The sequence below is a fragment of the Rattus norvegicus genome, chromosome 18 (assembly GCF_021556685.1).
Source record: "Rattus norvegicus strain SHRSP/BbbUtx chromosome 18, alternate assembly SHRSP_T2T, whole genome shotgun sequence".
NCBI lineage: Eukaryota > Metazoa > Chordata > Mammalia > Rodentia > Muridae > Rattus > Rattus norvegicus.
This window is the reverse complement of record NC_141551.1, coordinates 67,439,829-67,457,296: the sequence shown is the minus strand read 5'-3', so window position 1 is coordinate 67,457,296 and position 17,468 is coordinate 67,439,829. Positions and strand designations below refer to the sequence as shown.

Sequence of the window (17,468 nt, the reverse complement as noted above, 5' to 3'; positions counted from 1 at the left end):
ACATATCCAAGAAAATTTTACCAATGAAGGAAGTCACCAGTATTATCCATGCTATATTGGTTGAAATATCACATTATTCTTGAAATACCCATTTTGTAAGGTTCAGTTACCTTAAGAGAATTCTTCGGAGTCCTCAGTAATAGCCAGCGGACTTAGATCCTCTGTTGACATTATCGTATAATTCTCTTTTTAATGATTTTAGAATAGTCCCCTTCCAATTCAGATAAAGATGAAGCTTAAGTAGGCCAAAATTTCCATTTAAAAAGAAGTGAAAAGGGAAGAGAACTCAAGAGGAATAGTCAAGGGCCCTGTGCTGCAATGTGTGGTTTTGTGCTCCGAGGCATCTGTATAGTCCAGGGAAGATCTGCATATGACCCTGTAATAACCATTTTCTGGTTCTTTGTTGACATACCACTCTCTCTATGGTTTCTAAGGATGCCCATTCTGGGGACTGGCAGACCAGCTCAGAAACAAAACCAAAACAAACCAAAAAAGAAGCCAACATTTTTATTTCCTTTTCAACAGCAAAAACTAAACTGGGTTTTAGTTGAAGTACATTATGGTTGTTACAATCAATTAGAATCACAAGGCATGTATTTTGTATATATTCATGAGTTTTACACTACAGATGATTTATTCACAATTGTTAACATCAAAATTTGGCACAGAAAAAAATTAATAATTATACTGCAGAGAAATTGTCAAATCTTTTATCTAGTAACACACAAGACTCCAAATTTTATCTTAAAATGTTTCATATGTGTAATACTACATAAAGTGTATGTACAGTTTAACATATAACAGTAAAATGATTTGTCACCCAATTAATAAAACACAACACTGAAAATTTATATTTACATGACCTCCCTTTACTGTAATGAAGGTGGGCTCATTGTTTTACTAGGACCTGAATAGCCATTGCTCATATAGCTAGAACACAAATGACATTTATCATTAATTAATAATTCCATCTACTCTTATTAAAGTGAGTTTAGATTAAAAAAATGTTATAACCTAGAATTACAGGGTCACACCAGAAGGAATTTTTCATAAACTGTTATGGAACTTAGAAGGAAAACTTTCATTTGCTTTTAAATATTTGCCTAGAGTTTTAGTCATTAACTTTTATGATTCTTTTTCTCTTTGTAAAAGTTCTATATACCTTGCAACAGTGGAGTTTAAAATAACTCTTCACTCTAAAAATACTACATGCCATTTTGAAAACCTTTAGAAGATACAGAAAAATTTAAAGGTGAAAATAAAAACCTCCTGCAGTTCTATCACACAAAGTTAACCTTAGCCATCGTTTTAGTCTACAGATTTAAAATGTAGGCATGGTGTTTCAGATGCTCCTCTAAGTATTTCCACTTTAATGGTGTGTGGGGGTGGGAGAATATGAATTTGACTATTGTCTCTGTAGAAGGCCTGATCATCCTAACAGTACAGGATAATAACCCAAGTCAAACAAATATAATAACAACAATGGCCAGTGGGTATTTGAAATTGTTCAGAACGGTTGTCTTGCTTTCATTTTTATGGGTGTATTTTGGTTGCTATTCTATTTGAAGATACCTAATAAAATGTAGTGACTTAACAGGGGAAATTTTGTTACCGCTTCTGGTTTTGTAGGGCCTCCCCTTTGGGGGACTCATTTAACATTGCCTTCTTTGGTTGGTGGCTTATATGCCAGGGAAGAGGGATGCTTGGTATGGGGGATACTCTCTGAGAGGCAAAGGAAAGGTGAGATGGGGTAAAGACCTCTGGGAGGAGGGAATTAGAGAGGGGCAGCATTCGGAATGTAAATCAATAAAATCATTAATTAAGGAAAGATTCTCTTCTTAAAAGTCTGACAGTTAGGTTTGGGACAGTCACCTGGGCTTCCATTGCACTCCATGGTTTCTGTCACTTTCCAGTTAGACTCACAGATACAAAGCAACAGTACACAACCTTCTGATCAAAGCATAATACAAGGCTACATCAGTACTGAGCACAGAGTAAGAGCCACTCAGTTCCAGGTAGGAGCAGTTTCAATTATTTTGTGCTGATATTTAACCTGCAAAGGATTTGCCAAGCATATGAAATATTCACTATTTGAGAAAATGTCCATCAGGTTTTGAGGGAACACCCATAACATCTTAATTTAATAGATGAAATAGATAAATACATTTAAGAATTAAAACAGTAGATCTGTAGTAAATGCTAGAACCTAGCTTCACTGGTCTCTGAGAAGCCAAGCAAGCAGCTGAAAGAGTCAGACACAGATACCTTCACCCAACCAAGGAACAGAAGCCGGAGACCACTGGGGTTGAATTAGAGAAAAGCTGGAAGAAGCTGAGGAGAAGGGCAACCCCATAGGGAGTCCAGCAGTTTCAACTAACCTAGATCCCTGAGATCTCTCAGACACTGAGCCACCAACCAGGCAGCAACTATGAGGCCCCCTGAGACATATACAGCAGAGGCTGTCTGGTCTGGCCTCAGTAAGAGAAGATGCACTTAACTCTTGAGAGACTTGAAGCTCCAGGGAGTGGGAAGGTCTGGGGTGGTGGGAGTAGGGAATGATGACATCCTCTTGGAGATGGGGGTGGGCAGTGGGAGGAGGTATGGGATAAGGAACAGTCAGAGGGCAGACTGGGAGGGAGATAAAGATTGAACTGTGAAACAGGATTAAAGAATTAAAGAAAAATAAAGAAAAAGAAAGAAATGTAGGGGATTCCAAATTTCAATGCTTGTGAAGTCACAAGGGGTCTGATAACACCCAAATGGATTAGGACAGGATCAGGGTAATCGGCGATATATTGTTTGTCCTGAGAGGTTTTAGAAGATTCTCTCTTTGGTGGCTATATGAGTGTCATTATATCAAAGTACAGGTGTATAGAAACAAAGGCTCAAATCCAGACAAGTTGTTTCCTGTATAATAACAAACACATTCCTATTTGTATATGGAAAGAAGCTATACTTTAAGTATAATGAGGAAAAGGCAAGAAGGCAGAAGATGGACACTCTCAGACTTCGGGTCTCGCAGTACCTTTTCAATAGGTACATGGTAGGAAATGACAGAAAACTGGGTGCTGAACTGAAGAACAGAAATGAGTTATCACAGATTGACCCTACACACAGAGCAAATTCTTTCAACGGTAGAAATAAAAGTTACAAAAAAAAAGTCTTCTCATGAAGGAAGGTTGGGACAATCGGAAGGCCGTTTACAAGATGATCAAACTGGATCATTAGCCTAAATGAAAATACAGATGATATGATCGGCCTTCCCATGGGCTTGGATGGGATCACGGATTTTCAGACATCATGCATCAAAAACTAAAAGGCAAAATATGATGGATGTTTTAAAATTCAGAACTCATATTCCATTAAAAGGCACTGTTGAATGAACAAAAGCTCATGTCTCAGGAGGATATTTTCAACACTCCCACTTCACAAAAGGACCTATGTCCAAAATATACAATGAACTATTTAAAAGCAGTGGTTAAACACAGCCACCAAGCCAATTAAAAGGAGTTAAAGACTCAAACCGTTCACCAAAAGAAACATACAGCAACAGCAACAGCAAAGCATCTGATGGCCTTCTGTATCTTGAACTGTATTTTGAAACAACTGTGCTAAAACTACTACACACCCAATGCAATGACAGAATGAAACCATGCCAGTTCCTGGCAGAAAAATCTTCATTGTTAGTGAGAGCAAAAAGACTATGCAGTAACTTTGGAAGAAGTCTGGAAGTTTTCTCTAAAGCTAACCAGAGTTTCTTCTCTCAGTTTACCAATTGGCAATGAACTCATCTGTAGACAATGCACTTATACCTTTAAGGCTAGAGAACATGGTTGAAAAGGGGCAGGAAACGTTTAAAGGCCAAAGTTTGAGGTAAAGTACATTGAAATGACATCATCTAGGCTCAGTATAACTGCTGTCATTTTGAGCTCATAACTACAGTTATACGCACTGATCTCATACTAGAAAAGTCGTGCCAATATGCAGGCATGTAAGTATGAGATTCAGAGGCCCATGCCCCTTAGCATCTTTGGCTATTTATACATTCTAGGGGTATGGAATTCGTGTACCAGGCTCTATTGGAGAGCTCCAAACCAAACTGGGTAGGACTAATTAAATTCAGTGGATCACAAAACAAAACCAGAAAAAGAGATTTTTAGGGATATTGAGAAGATAGAGGGGTTGGGCATTTAGCTCATCGGTAGAGCACTTGCCTAGCAAGTGCAAGGCCCTAGGTTCAATCCCCAGCTCCAAAAGAAAAAAAAAGAAAAAAAAAGAAAAAAAGAAAAGAGCAAATACTAAGGGAAAGGAAGAGGATGGGAACTGAATGGATTGTACATATGTGTGAAATTGTCAAATAACAAACCTAATTAGTAGTACTTCAAAGTCTATGTGTATTAAAGATTTTTTTTTTGGTTCTTTTTTTTTTTCCGGAGCTGGGGACCGAACCCAGGGCCTTGTGCTTGCTTCCTTGTGCTTCCTAGGCAAGCACTCTACCACTGAGCTAAATCCCCAACCCGTATTAAAGATTTTTTAATAAACATCAAACACTGGCAGTAACTAAATTGTCTCTCAATCTGTGAACTAATAATCCAATAAACACACAGGACTTATTGCTACAATTATACACTATGCAACAATAGGAACCACCCCCAAAATAGAGAAATATTGAGGCTATAATGATAAGTTTGAAAAAGTATCATATACTATGATTAATAATTACTAATGTAAATATTAACATTTAATTAATCTATAACCTGTTCTTTACTCAGGTAAAACCTTAACACAGAGAAAATGCAAATAATTTTTATTCTCAAAAAATTGGCAATATAAGTAATGAACTGATTAGTTATTCCTTAATATTTGAAGCAGGGCTAATTGAGAAAAGTTGAATAAGTAAAGAATCTACACACTATAATGACGGATACATGACCTACATTTGTATAAGTTTATATAAAATAATTATCCCTAATTCAAACTATATAATTTAATAACTATGCTAATGTTGGTTTATAAATGGTGACAATTAATATACTATAATATAAGATATTCATGATAGGGAAAATGGTGACAGAAGATTGGAACATGACTCTGAGAAGTGACCCTTGTTTTATTTGTTCAAGTTTTTACTGCATTGAGTATTTTCAAAGTATTAAAACTGAAGTATTTTGTGTGGAGGTTGTGTGTTCTGTTAAAATAAAGTACAATAATTTGTGTTGCTCCTTGATTGGTAAGTAATTTACCTGTGTAGTATCTCAAGTAAAATTCCCTTTAGATAGAAAATAAATTAAGCAGATCTCATCAGGGTGAGACAGAGTAACTTCGTGTATCACATATACAAGTAGTATTTCTGGAAACAGATGGTAAGGGGATGTGTCTGGTGAATTGTCTGTGGGAGCAAATACTTGACAGGTGGCCATGGTTCAATGGTTGAACCTCCCTCAGCTTTGCACAATGATGTCTCTTTTCTAATCTTGTGTGTGTGTGTGTGTGTGTGTGTGTATACATGCACACGCTCAATCATCTCTACATGTTAAGAATGTCAACTGTCTTACTCATGGTATTTCCAGTTTATAAAACAAAAAGCAAAACAAAAAGGGCAGTTATGGGCAAAGGCACATTGTGGGGATTTGACCTTTTCAGAAAACACTTTCCTTAGGCGCTATTATTTTATGAATGACGTCTGTTTATTTGGAAAGTCACTTTTGAGGGGAAATTAAATATGTCACTATGTGACTTCCAAAAGATTTGAGGCATTTCCTACAACATTTGTTTAAGGACAGTTAACACACACACTCTCTCTCTCTCACACACACACACACACACAGAAAAATGCTTTAAGTATTTCATTGTGAAGATTATTGATGCCATTCAAACTATGAGACAAACGTGGGAAGACAGAGGAAGTGTGAATTTCTATATGCAGAGTACTTAAGATGAAAATTACTGGCTTCGCAGTTTCTTTTTCTTGTCTGATTGCTCCGTGATCAAAGACTGTGAAGTTGAATCCAGCTAAGGACAGTGACCGTGTTCAAAGGCATTCCAGGCGCCTCTCACATCACTCCTGATGACGGCAGCAGCAGCCTGCACTATGGCATGGTTGTATGCAATCTCGCTTTGTGACTCTCCACTTACCTCAGTGTTTTACTTAGGATTTCATCATCTCAATTTCTGTGCGTTCAGATTTCACTCTTGAGTTTGCAGCATTACTGACAAGTTGATTCTGCTTAATTCACTCAGGTGAAAATACCCTTGATTAAACTTTCCTACAGGGGTGCAGATTTTAATAGGAATGAAGAAACTTAGTAATATACCTTAAGTAAATCAACTCTGACGGACATTGATTAGGCCAGAGAATAATGCTATTGAATTGATTGGTAAGTCCCCAGGCACTATTCCTGGAACTCAGATAATGAGAGTCAGGACGTGATTTACTCTGAAGAGTATTTCCTGAGTGTTGACCCCTAGGTTTGCAACTTCTGCTTCCTCCGTGGGATGAAGAGTCAGCGAGGATTGATCAACTGGGTCTGACAATGAAGCTCCCGAATCACTAGGACGCACATCTATGGTAGAAAGCACAGAAAACACATTTACAGATTGAGTAATGTTGAGATAAAGTGAAAGGACGCTCAATTCCTCATTCACCCTAGGTCTTAGATTAAAGGACAAGTGCAAGCCAACAGGAACCGGATGTAGATCTCTCCTGAGAGACACAGCAAGAATACAGCAAATACATAGGCGAATGCCAGCAGCAAACCACTGAACTGAGAATAGGACCCCCGTTGAAGGAATCAGAGAAAGAACTGGAAGAGCTTGAAGGGGCTCGAGACCCCAAAAGTACAACAATGTCAAGCAACCAGAGCTTCCAGGGACTAAGCCACTACCTAAAGACTATACATGGACTGACCCTGGACTCTGACCTCATAGGTAGCAATGAATATCCTAGTAAGAGCACCAGTGGAAGGGGAAGCCCTGGGTCCTGCTAAGACTGAACCCCGAGTGGACGTAATTGTTGGGGGGAGGGCGGTATTGGGGGGAGGATGGGGAAGGGAAACCCATATAGAGGGGGAGCGCGAGGGGTTATGGAGACGTTTGCCTGGAAACCGGGAAAGGGAATAACATTCGAAATGTAAATAAGAAATACTCAAGTTAATAAAAAATAAATAAATAAATAAGTAAATAAGTAAATAAAACAAAAAAGAAAGATTTTTAAAATTTGATGATGAGCATAAAACGAATCCATTGCCTGATTTATTTTTTTTAAAAACATAGAAGCATTTTTTTTTTAAAAAAGGAAACATTACAATAGAGTTAGTTGCAGACAAAGGAAACTGTCAATATTATTGGATGATAACATCCAGATAATTACCGTAAATATTGTTCATTCTCCAGTAGTGATAAATAAATAAATCCTGGACCTCAAATAAGCATCTTGCAGCATCTATGGCATGCCATCTGACTTACACTTTGTTTCCTTAGTAGCTAGGAATACTCTACAATCTGGAAGTGGAGAAACCCTTTTGAAATTTCAAGTTTCTTTGCATGTGTCAACTTTTCTAACTTTGTTCTCAGATATGATTCATAGAGAAGGTCTCTCTCCGAGTCTTCTGGAATTCATAATGTAGAGTACTTTGATCTCAAACTCACAGAAATCCATCTGCTTCTGCCTCCGGAGTGCTGGGATCAAAGCTGTGAGCTACTACGGCTGGCTACTCTTCGTTATTTTACAGCGTATTAATGATGCAAATATATGAGTTGAGCTAAAAATTTTAACGAGGTTATATGATCCTATGTTTTCTTTCCACAGACCCAGGCCTGCATAGGCAGCTGTATTTTCTGCAGAGACCATCCAATGTGATAGCCATTGAAGGGAATGATGCTGTCCTGGAGTGTTGTGTTTCTGGCTATCCTCCACCAAGTTTCACCTGGTTACGGGGCGAGGAGGTCATCCAACTCAGGTATTTCCCACCTGCACCCTCAAAAAGTATATGATATTGCCTCTTACCTTCCGAATAATTAGAATCATTCTCAAAATCCTTGCCATGATTAGTGTATGAAAGATATTTAACCATTGGGATCAGAGGACAAGGAAATAAGTAAAAACCCATAGGATCAGTTCTGAAGGGAAACTGAACAATTAGACTGTTATCGAGATGCAAGGATATTCAAATGATGGAATTCACAGGAATATGATAAGGAAAAGGTAGATCTTATATGTTCATAAAACAGTGCACACACACATTTGTTACTAAGCTTGACACGGCAATTATTTCATATTATAGGTACACATTTGTGCTTCATATATAAAAGCATCCCATGGTGGATCATAGATATAAGCCACTTTCCTAGTCCATTGTATTTCACTAGTGGTGAAGGTAAAAATAAATAAATAAATAAATAAATAAATAAATAAATAAATAAATAAATAAAATAAGGAAAGTACTTCAGTTTAAAGTATCACATTTCATCACAAAGTCTGCATGGAGATTTTAGTTCTAACTGTGCCTCTTATTATCCCAATTATTATAAATATAAGACAGTGCTGGAGAACACATGGCTCACATTCGATTATCTCAAGATTAATAGTCAGGGAGAGTCAGAAAGCAAGGCCATGGTAAAATGTGAACATGTTGATTAGATGGATCTCACTTAAGAAAATAGGTTCATTGATTAGAGTGAGTAGTACATTTAATTTCCTTGATTGGATATATACATGGATAATCAATTATTGGCTAAATTTTGTCTAGTTTAAGTAAGCATTTAGGCAACAATGACACACACACACACACACACACACACACACACACACACACACACACACACCATCACATTTCCGAGGTCATTAGGAATGTAGAAAGTGCAGTTACTGCCTCGTTTTGATATGCCAGATGTTCTTGGCTCAGATGAAATGATATACCCCATGGTAGATCATAGATATAAGCAATTTTTCATTGTCTTTTATATTTCATTAATGGGGAAGGTAGAATAAAAGCATTTCTTCAGTTTAAAGTATCACATCTCATTGTAAAGTCTGCATAGATGTTTTCATTTATAGATTTCTTTTGGAAGATGTTTTTATATCTATGGATGCATAGATTATTTTGGAAGATGTTTTTATATCTGTGGATGCATAGATTATTTTCAGTGGTGACTGAGTTATATGTCAGAGTTGAGGGCATTGACTTTCACTCTCGGGAACCATTTCTGTGGCTCTGAGGCCCTAAAATTTAAAGTAATAGAATCAAAATCAGACTAGATTACTTGGAAATTTCTTTTTAGTGCTGTTACTATCACCTTTAATCTACCCCATCTCTGAATTAATACGTGGAACCTCCCCATGGGAGTTTACCTGGAATTAATACTAGTTCAATAAGCGAACTAGTATAAAACCTCATTGACATAAGAATTTTATCTTCTTCGGTTCTCTAATGTAAGCCTCTGTGAAATTCATCAGCAGTTCTGAAGTCTAGCCTGGTGTTCAGAGATGTGAACGGGACATCTTATTTCATGTGGCCTCTGTCTTACAGGTCTAAAAAGTATTCGTTGTTGGGTGGGAGCAATTTGCTCATCTCTAATGTGACAGATGATGACAGTGGGACCTATACGTGCGTTGTCACATATAAGAATGAGAATATTAGTGCCTCTGCAGAGCTCACGGTCTTGGGTAAGTAAGCGATTGAGAATGAGTTTACACTATCTTTCAAAAATATATATCACTGTAATATTTTAAGTGCTTATTGCCGATTGCTGCCCGAATTTACCGTGTGAAATTGGAAGCTCTCACTACTCTACACACACCCCCACTTTGCTTGAATTAATTGCACAAGGGTTAAATGCAGTGTTTGAATATTTTCTCATGGATTAAAAGCCATATTTATTACTCCTTACTCTAATTATTTTTCTGATATTCTGGAAAGTTCCCCCAAAGTGTTAATTACCACTATGTTGAATAACAATGAAGACATCCAAAATATAATGTATGCAGAAAATAAATGACTACAAAATAGAAGTTATATAAGCATGTACATGAGTAGAAAAGCAGATGATATTGGAAATAATGTTTCTGACATTAAATTTGATGTGTTGAGAAGATCGACTTATTAATATGGAATCACTGTAGGTGTCATGTGAAAATTAACAACCAAAATCCAATCTATTTAAGGGAAACATTCATAGCAAGAGTGTAATTTTAATAGCTTAAAGTATACGGTTAGATTTATGTCCTTCGAGAAGTCAGGAACGCCTCTGCCTTATTGAAAATTAAGAATGATGACCTGTGGTACTAGCTCAGACAACTGTATCGTGGTCTTCAAGTTTCTTTTATTCATCTTGACCTGACTGTGTATTTTGGGAGAAAATACCTTAATATTTTAGGGCTTTTTCTTTTCTTCTGTATATTACAAAAAATTTTTGGGTGGAAGAATTTATTTGTTTCCAGTAGGCCCACAACATTGCATTGCTGACTCTAACTTATGTTTTAAAACTAGATATTACTTCTATAATCATTAAAATATGTGAAGGTATAAAAGAAGCATGCTTTATTTAGAAAGAGGACCAATTAAAGCTAAAAGGCTCAGAAAAGAATGCTTGCAAAACAAAGGGCAAGCATAATCCAATATCTTCAACTTTGTATGCAACAGGAAAGACAGTTCTTAAGCGACATTCCTGCTAGGCCATGCTGCCAGTGGCCGTACATGACTGTCTCTCTCACTCAGATCCAGTTAGCCTTCTCAGGTTTTACCACTTAAAAAATAAATATGTTGTTTGTGATGTCTTAGACTTGTGGGTATATGTGTATATGTGGTGTGGTGTGGTGTGGTGTGTGTGTGTGTGTGTGTGTGTGTGTGTGTGTGTGTGTGTGTGTGTGAGATGTGGTGTGTGTTTCTAAACTAACATGGAATTAGAAAAAAGTCCACATTTGGTTTCGGGTACTAGGAAATTTGTGCATGGCAAAATTTGTGTATCACTTAAAGATGAACTATGACTTTTCCTTGTCTCTATATTTGAATATTCTCCTGTCTTTTTTCCATTTAAGTAGCTTGAAATTATTGTTTTACTGAATTATATTTGAAATGAAATAAAAAAGTCACAGAAAAGAATATTCAACTACTTCAATTCTCATCGAAATGGCGAGAATTTCCCCTACCAATGTAGTGACTGCTTACCACTAAATTTATGTTTGTACTATAACTCATTCTCTTTCCAACAATATGCTTATAGATTACATATTGAATGTGTCAAATGAAATTATCTTTAATCTCTGAACATATAGACAGAGCTATGCTTATATTTGAGTATTCTTTACATTATTGTTTTTGTTCCTAAGTAATCATCGCCAATGGTAACAAGGTACATATCTTAAACATCCCATATAGACATTATATGACTGATAACTGTTACCTAAATCTTGATTTAATAAAGAAGTTGGTTGGAATTGGTTGTGACCATTTAATCTTAGCTCTTAAGATGAATGTTCATATTATAAAGTATTTTATAGTGTCTCGGGTTATCCTAATATAAAGTAGTGTCTCTGTAGCTGTTTATTTGAAAACATAATTTATTTCTTCTAGAAATATGTGCAAGGAGAAAAAAAATGATCTTTATTATTAATGTTATTCAAATGTATTTTTCTAACTTTTAAAGATTTAAGCATAGTTGTATTTTTCATAAGACTAAAGCCCACAAAATATAAACTCGTACTTATAAATCTTTAATCATGCATTTTATCAGATTCCTGTTTTGCCTTAAGACTTTTGATCTTTCCCGGACCTTTACGAGGCTTGAATATGAACCTTCCTCAACTTATGACTTTTTAAGTTTTGAAAACTCTAGATTAAAGGGAATGTAGCTGCCCTTTGCAGTAATTTAAGTCAATAAACATCAAGTATAAATTAAATTGTAGCATTTATCTCGCATTTTAGTAAAATGAAAATTGAAAGTTTCATGATGGTTAAGGCATCCAGAAACGACTATTTTACAAATTATGTGATAACTTTGATTCAATAATAACATAAATCAATTTTCAGATATATTTTCATAATAACAACTTGTGATTGTATATTTCTGCACTAAAGATAGTCATCTGTAAATATCATTGGACATTTCTGAACATTAACATAGTACTTGGCCATAAGAAAGCCACAAGGGTTTGAAACCCAGGCTTACTGAATTTACAATATAATTAAAAGTTTCTAAGTTGATTTCTCCAATGCTTGTAAGGCATTTTAATATTAAAGGTAAACTTAGAACATTAGGATAGTCTCACTGTGACTGACATATTAACAAGTCGGGAAAGAATATATTAGGACCATAGTTTCAGGACTCTTAGTACCTGAAAACTTGGCCTTCTTACTGTGTGTCTGTAAGGAGAAGGCCCCACAGTAGAGTGTAGAGTAGGATAGAGTTTTATACCTAATCGTGGTTCAAGAGCAGAGAGAAGGAGCAACAAGTGTTCTGGGTTATGACATGGTCTTCAAAGACACACTTCTCCGTGCTATGCCTTGACTCCTAAGAAATCATCACCTCTGAAATTATTAATGGATAATCCCATTGGTGACAATGGTGCTCCCATACTTCATATCAATAAAGCCATTAGTTGGGGACCAATCCTTCAACATATAGGCATACACAAGACACTCAAAGTCTGTGTTCTCGTAGACGGAAGACCTGGTTTCAGGGAATAAGGTCAGGACGGTGCCTAAAGAGAAGGATACTTCTAGATGTTCTGTGAAACATGTGGCCATGGTATGTTCCCATTAAACAGGCAGTGCCATGGTTCTTAATTTTATAAAACTTATAACCACTTAAAATAATCATATAGTTGTTGTTTTGCCCAATCATAATTCAGCATCCATTCCCCAAAGCTTGATTTATAATCTAATTCCATTTTAGAGCATATATCTTTCCTTTTCCCTGGCTATCCATCCTGACTTTCATACAAACCTTATGTTTGCTGTAAGGTAATCTTTGACAAACATACAGAAGATTTGCTACTGTTTCAGGTCACCGTTGATCTGGAATCTAAATTTAGTGTCTGAATCAATGCAGACATGCATACTGTATGAGGTATTTAATCTCTTATCAATAAAGTTTAAATTCTGAAGCGACCTCTCTACAGTTCATGACCACACAGAAGGGCATGGATGGGGAGGTCATTTGGAAAGGGTTTCTTACTACACGCCACAGACCTGAGATTGATAAGTAATGAAACACTTTTCAACTTTTCCAGACAAAAAGTCAGGAATTCCTTTTAAAGCAATCTACATCAATAAAAAAAATGATAAAATTCTTATTTGCTTCAACGACTCTCTGGGGAATTTCTAACTAGTGTTTGTAGAAGGTATTTTTCTGGGTCTTTATACATCTGTTAAGTCAAACGTTTTCTTATGAAGCCAATGAGGAAGCTTGAAATTAAATTAAGAATGTCCTACTGTATGGGTAGCAACTTCTAGCTCCAATATTACTTACATTTCTTCTGTGCCTGAAACTGGGGTTTGCCGTGGTTGATTCTGCTCTCCATTAGAAAGGACCCATCGTTCAAGGCATTTGGGTGTTTTAAGTAGGGTGTTTTCTATCACCCTGGGCAGGTTCACATCATACAAGTCCATACTGAATTACAGCTTAATGTACAGCCATATAATCATGTAAGGATGGCTCCTTGATATTTGAGTCGATGAGTTTTGGTTGATATGTAGACCTCACAGAGTAGTTATTTAAACCTACACAGTGAAGCTATGTCACATAACAGTGACCTGAGCAGGCATCAGGAAATGTCTGAGGTAGATATTGATTTTCTGTATTGTCAACTATGAACATTTATTACTACAAAAAAATACTCTAATGTGATTGTAAGAAAAACACTGAATACTTACGTAAGTTAGGTAATTCATTATTATCATTATCATGTATAAAATGTATATAATCTTTCATATGATGAGCAGTGCAGTAGGTTTGTTTAAACCAGAAGCAGGACAAACATGTCACCAAAGTGCCCTCATACTATGTCATTGTAGCTGTGATATCATTAAGTGGTAGGAATTCTTAAACTTCATTATATTTTGGGACCATCATCACATATGCTGACCACAAATGTATAAATTTTACACATACGCGTATATGTATGCTATGTAAGTGTCCTAATGTACACCAGATACATATCTCAAAGAAATTTATTTTCAGAACTACTTTCCATATTCTTCCAGATGTGATTTCATATAACATTCCAAGCATTCAGCAGTAGACTTGTGAAAAAGAAAGCAGGCTTTAGAATAAGACAGACAGATGTGGAAAAATAACTGAAGGGAGTTTGGAGAGAGCAGCTCACAATACACGAAGGCTGGCTGTGATGGCGAATAACTCTCATATCCACCCTTGAGAATCTGGACAAGAGGGTTAAGAGTTTGGGGCTAACCTGGACTATAGAGCAAAAACATCTCTCTTCTCCAAAATATAAAAGTAAGCAAAGTTAACCATGTGCTAGAAAAAAAAATCTGTTCTCTATGATGAAAATGCTTGAATCACCACCTCAATTTCTGACACAAGAATAGCTCTTAGCAATAATATAGGTGCTCGGGTATGTACCAAGCTAGCCAGCTAGCTGTAGTCCTAGATGTACAAATGGAACCGCCATGCGTATAATAAACCAGGAACCAACAGAGGAGAGCATTTCCGGGTTGAGAATTTTATCAAGTAATTGAGGACTCAGAATAGAGTCCACTCGATCCTGAGCTTCTAATGCTGGTTGGGTCAAAAACTAAGACAATGGCAATTACTAAAAAGTGATATATGAAAAGGAAGAGAGGTGAACGATCTGATGAATACATGATGAGAAAATAAGACTTTGGTATAGAACATTCTCAATTGTTACAAAAAAAGAAAGAAAGAAAAGGAAAAAAGCTCAGAAGAGAGAAAGAAATGCATGAAGAAAAAAGATCACATGTAGAGATTGTTGCTACAGAGGAACACCAAGCTGAATTGGAAACCTGGTCCAGTTTCTGAGTGCTTAGCCAACAGCTCAATTGGATTTTATCTTTAGTACAATGACATTTTAGTGCTAAGCACTTTGATGTGTGGCTTATCTCATCTGAGCCAGGTTGGTAATCCTCAGTTCCTTCACCTTTAAAATAATGGTAATTACTCCCTCATAGGCTTCCATGACTATTGGGCTGTAAGAATTAGAAGAGAAAAATATTCAAAACAGCGAGGCATTGCTTTGAATTTGCTAGGAAATACACACACACACACACACACACACACACACACACACACACACACACACACACACACACCAAAACAACAACAGCAAAAATCCCATGTCTCTCCCAGCCCTTAGGAGAAGTCAGAGACCGAGTTGGAGAGATTAAGCAGAGGCAAACGGAAGTAAAAATTAAACGACACATTATTAAAACATTTCATGCAGTCTCTCTTTACCCATTTTGTTTTCCATCCACAAAATGTTTACAGCAGTAAATGTCCCTTCATAATTCTCACGAATTGTGGAGGAATCAGCGTAATGATAGCCTGATGATGCACAGGGATGTTATTGGCAGTAATCACTAGAAACACAGACAAAAATTAGGGCCGCGGCAGAAGGATGATATCCATTCGTGCAGCATTTTACATTAACTTTCTGCTGTGCAGCTCACACCCCGCTGGTTCCGCTTCACATCCCAGCTAGATGAGAAGACGCATAAGCACACAGACCACTCGTTCTTCAGCTTAGGGCAGACATTTGAATGTTTTTCTCTGGCTCTGCTGAGTTACAAGCCTAAGAACTACTATAGAATGGGCAGACAAAACACTATCTACTTCTCTATCAAAATATATTTTAAAGCTCTCCACGGGGATTCATCATTCTTTTCTACTTCATGTATCACTGTTAAGAACTAAGCTGTGGTCTTTCAAAATGTCTATGTTGGAGCCTTAACTCTCAGTATGCCTGTGTTTAGACTAAGTTGAATCTAGTAAAGTTTGTTTTATTTAAAATTTTAAAATTAAATTTAAAAGTCAAGGAAGGTAAAGCAAGCATGAGGCACAACATATAAGTTGCCTGCTGTTTACAAAGGAACTTTCTTATTTTGGAGCAAATGGTCATAACTGGTCCTTAATTAAAGTGACAGGGCCTTCGGATATGTATTAATGACTTTAGAATCACTTACAGCATAACACAGTTCAATGATCCACACAGATCCCATCACTCACATCATTTATAGGTCTTTTAATGGTAAGATTGATAAAGTATTGCTTATTTAAAAATTCAGATTATATAAAAAAGACTCCCACAATTGTTTGGCATGGCCATCTTACATGTTTCTGTCTCCTACTATCATATTCATATGTACTAGGATACATCTCATATCCTAGCATCTGCAGATGTCTGCATGTGAGCTTGGGTACACGGATGGTATTTTGTTGTACAGGACTACAGTGATCCAGGAATTAAAACTAAATGTATAAAGGTGTGTCTAATGGATCCTGCAAGTTGAAGATCCATTTTCTGTTCATCCCTCTTTCTTATGTGGGACCACTGAGAAGAGGATGCATGCAGACACGTAGAAGAGCCATCTTTGAAGTAAGGATAGAGGAAGCCCTCAGTGGGAACCAGCTCTGTGGCCACTTTTAACTTGGGCTTCTCAGACTCCAGATGATGAAAATACATTTCATATGACCCAATGTACTCAAAATGTACTCAATATACTCAGTACTCAGTACTCTAACACAACCATTGAAACATCAGTTGGCCTTGGACTTTATTGTTAAAACAATTCTTTCATTATTTCTATAAATATCACTGATACAGGAAAAACATATTATCAATGTGACTTACACACTTGGAGGATGGCAATGATAGAATTTCAGGAGCGTGCACACTTTCTGTCTACCAAAGACTGAAATACATTTCTTTATGGCAAGAGTTTTATTTTTATAGTTGTAAAGTCCTTATATAGTGTTATACCTTCCCTTTGCACCATTTCAATTTACGGAGCAATTAAAAAATAAGAGGAGCTGTATAGTTTTTAATATGGTAACTTAAAATTTAGGCATTCACATTTTAAGATTAATATATTATTAATTAAGATTGTGCTTATTTGTTTTCTGTATCTGTTCTTAGATGTGCTAAAATTCACTATTGAAGAAGCGTATATCTCTCCACACTGTCATCAACTTCTAGATATTTCTCAAAAGGAAGCAATCTTGATAATTCAAAGTTGATATGACATTTATCCATCTCTCCCTAGGCTTTGTCCTACATTTTTTTATGAAGCACACATAGTATTAGGCACTCATCTGAAGCACATACAATAGACCAAGTAGGGACTTTGAGTCACTCAACTGTCTACATCAAATCTGGGAGTTCCATGAAGCTCTCTATGTGTCGGCTTATTTATTTTGTTTTCTCTCCTAGTGTCTTGGCCATAAGTGGGAAACAGTAATTGTGGAATGCATTAGCATAACAATTATCCTTCTAT

The 17,468-nt window shown here is 36.5% G+C and overlaps 1 protein-coding gene across 2 annotated transcripts in view; it reads left to right on the top strand.

The window, feature by feature from the left end:
- Dcc (DCC netrin 1 receptor) overlaps positions 1-17,468 on the top strand; it is a 1,119,339-nt gene that overhangs the window by 543,745 nt on the left and 558,126 nt on the right. For both annotated transcript variants that reach the window (XM_087592178.1, NM_012841.2), the window contains 2 exon segments: positions 7,808-7,958; positions 9,528-9,664. In XM_087592178.1, the coding sequence (XP_087448304.1) occupies positions 7,808-7,958; positions 9,528-9,664 (288 nt within the window).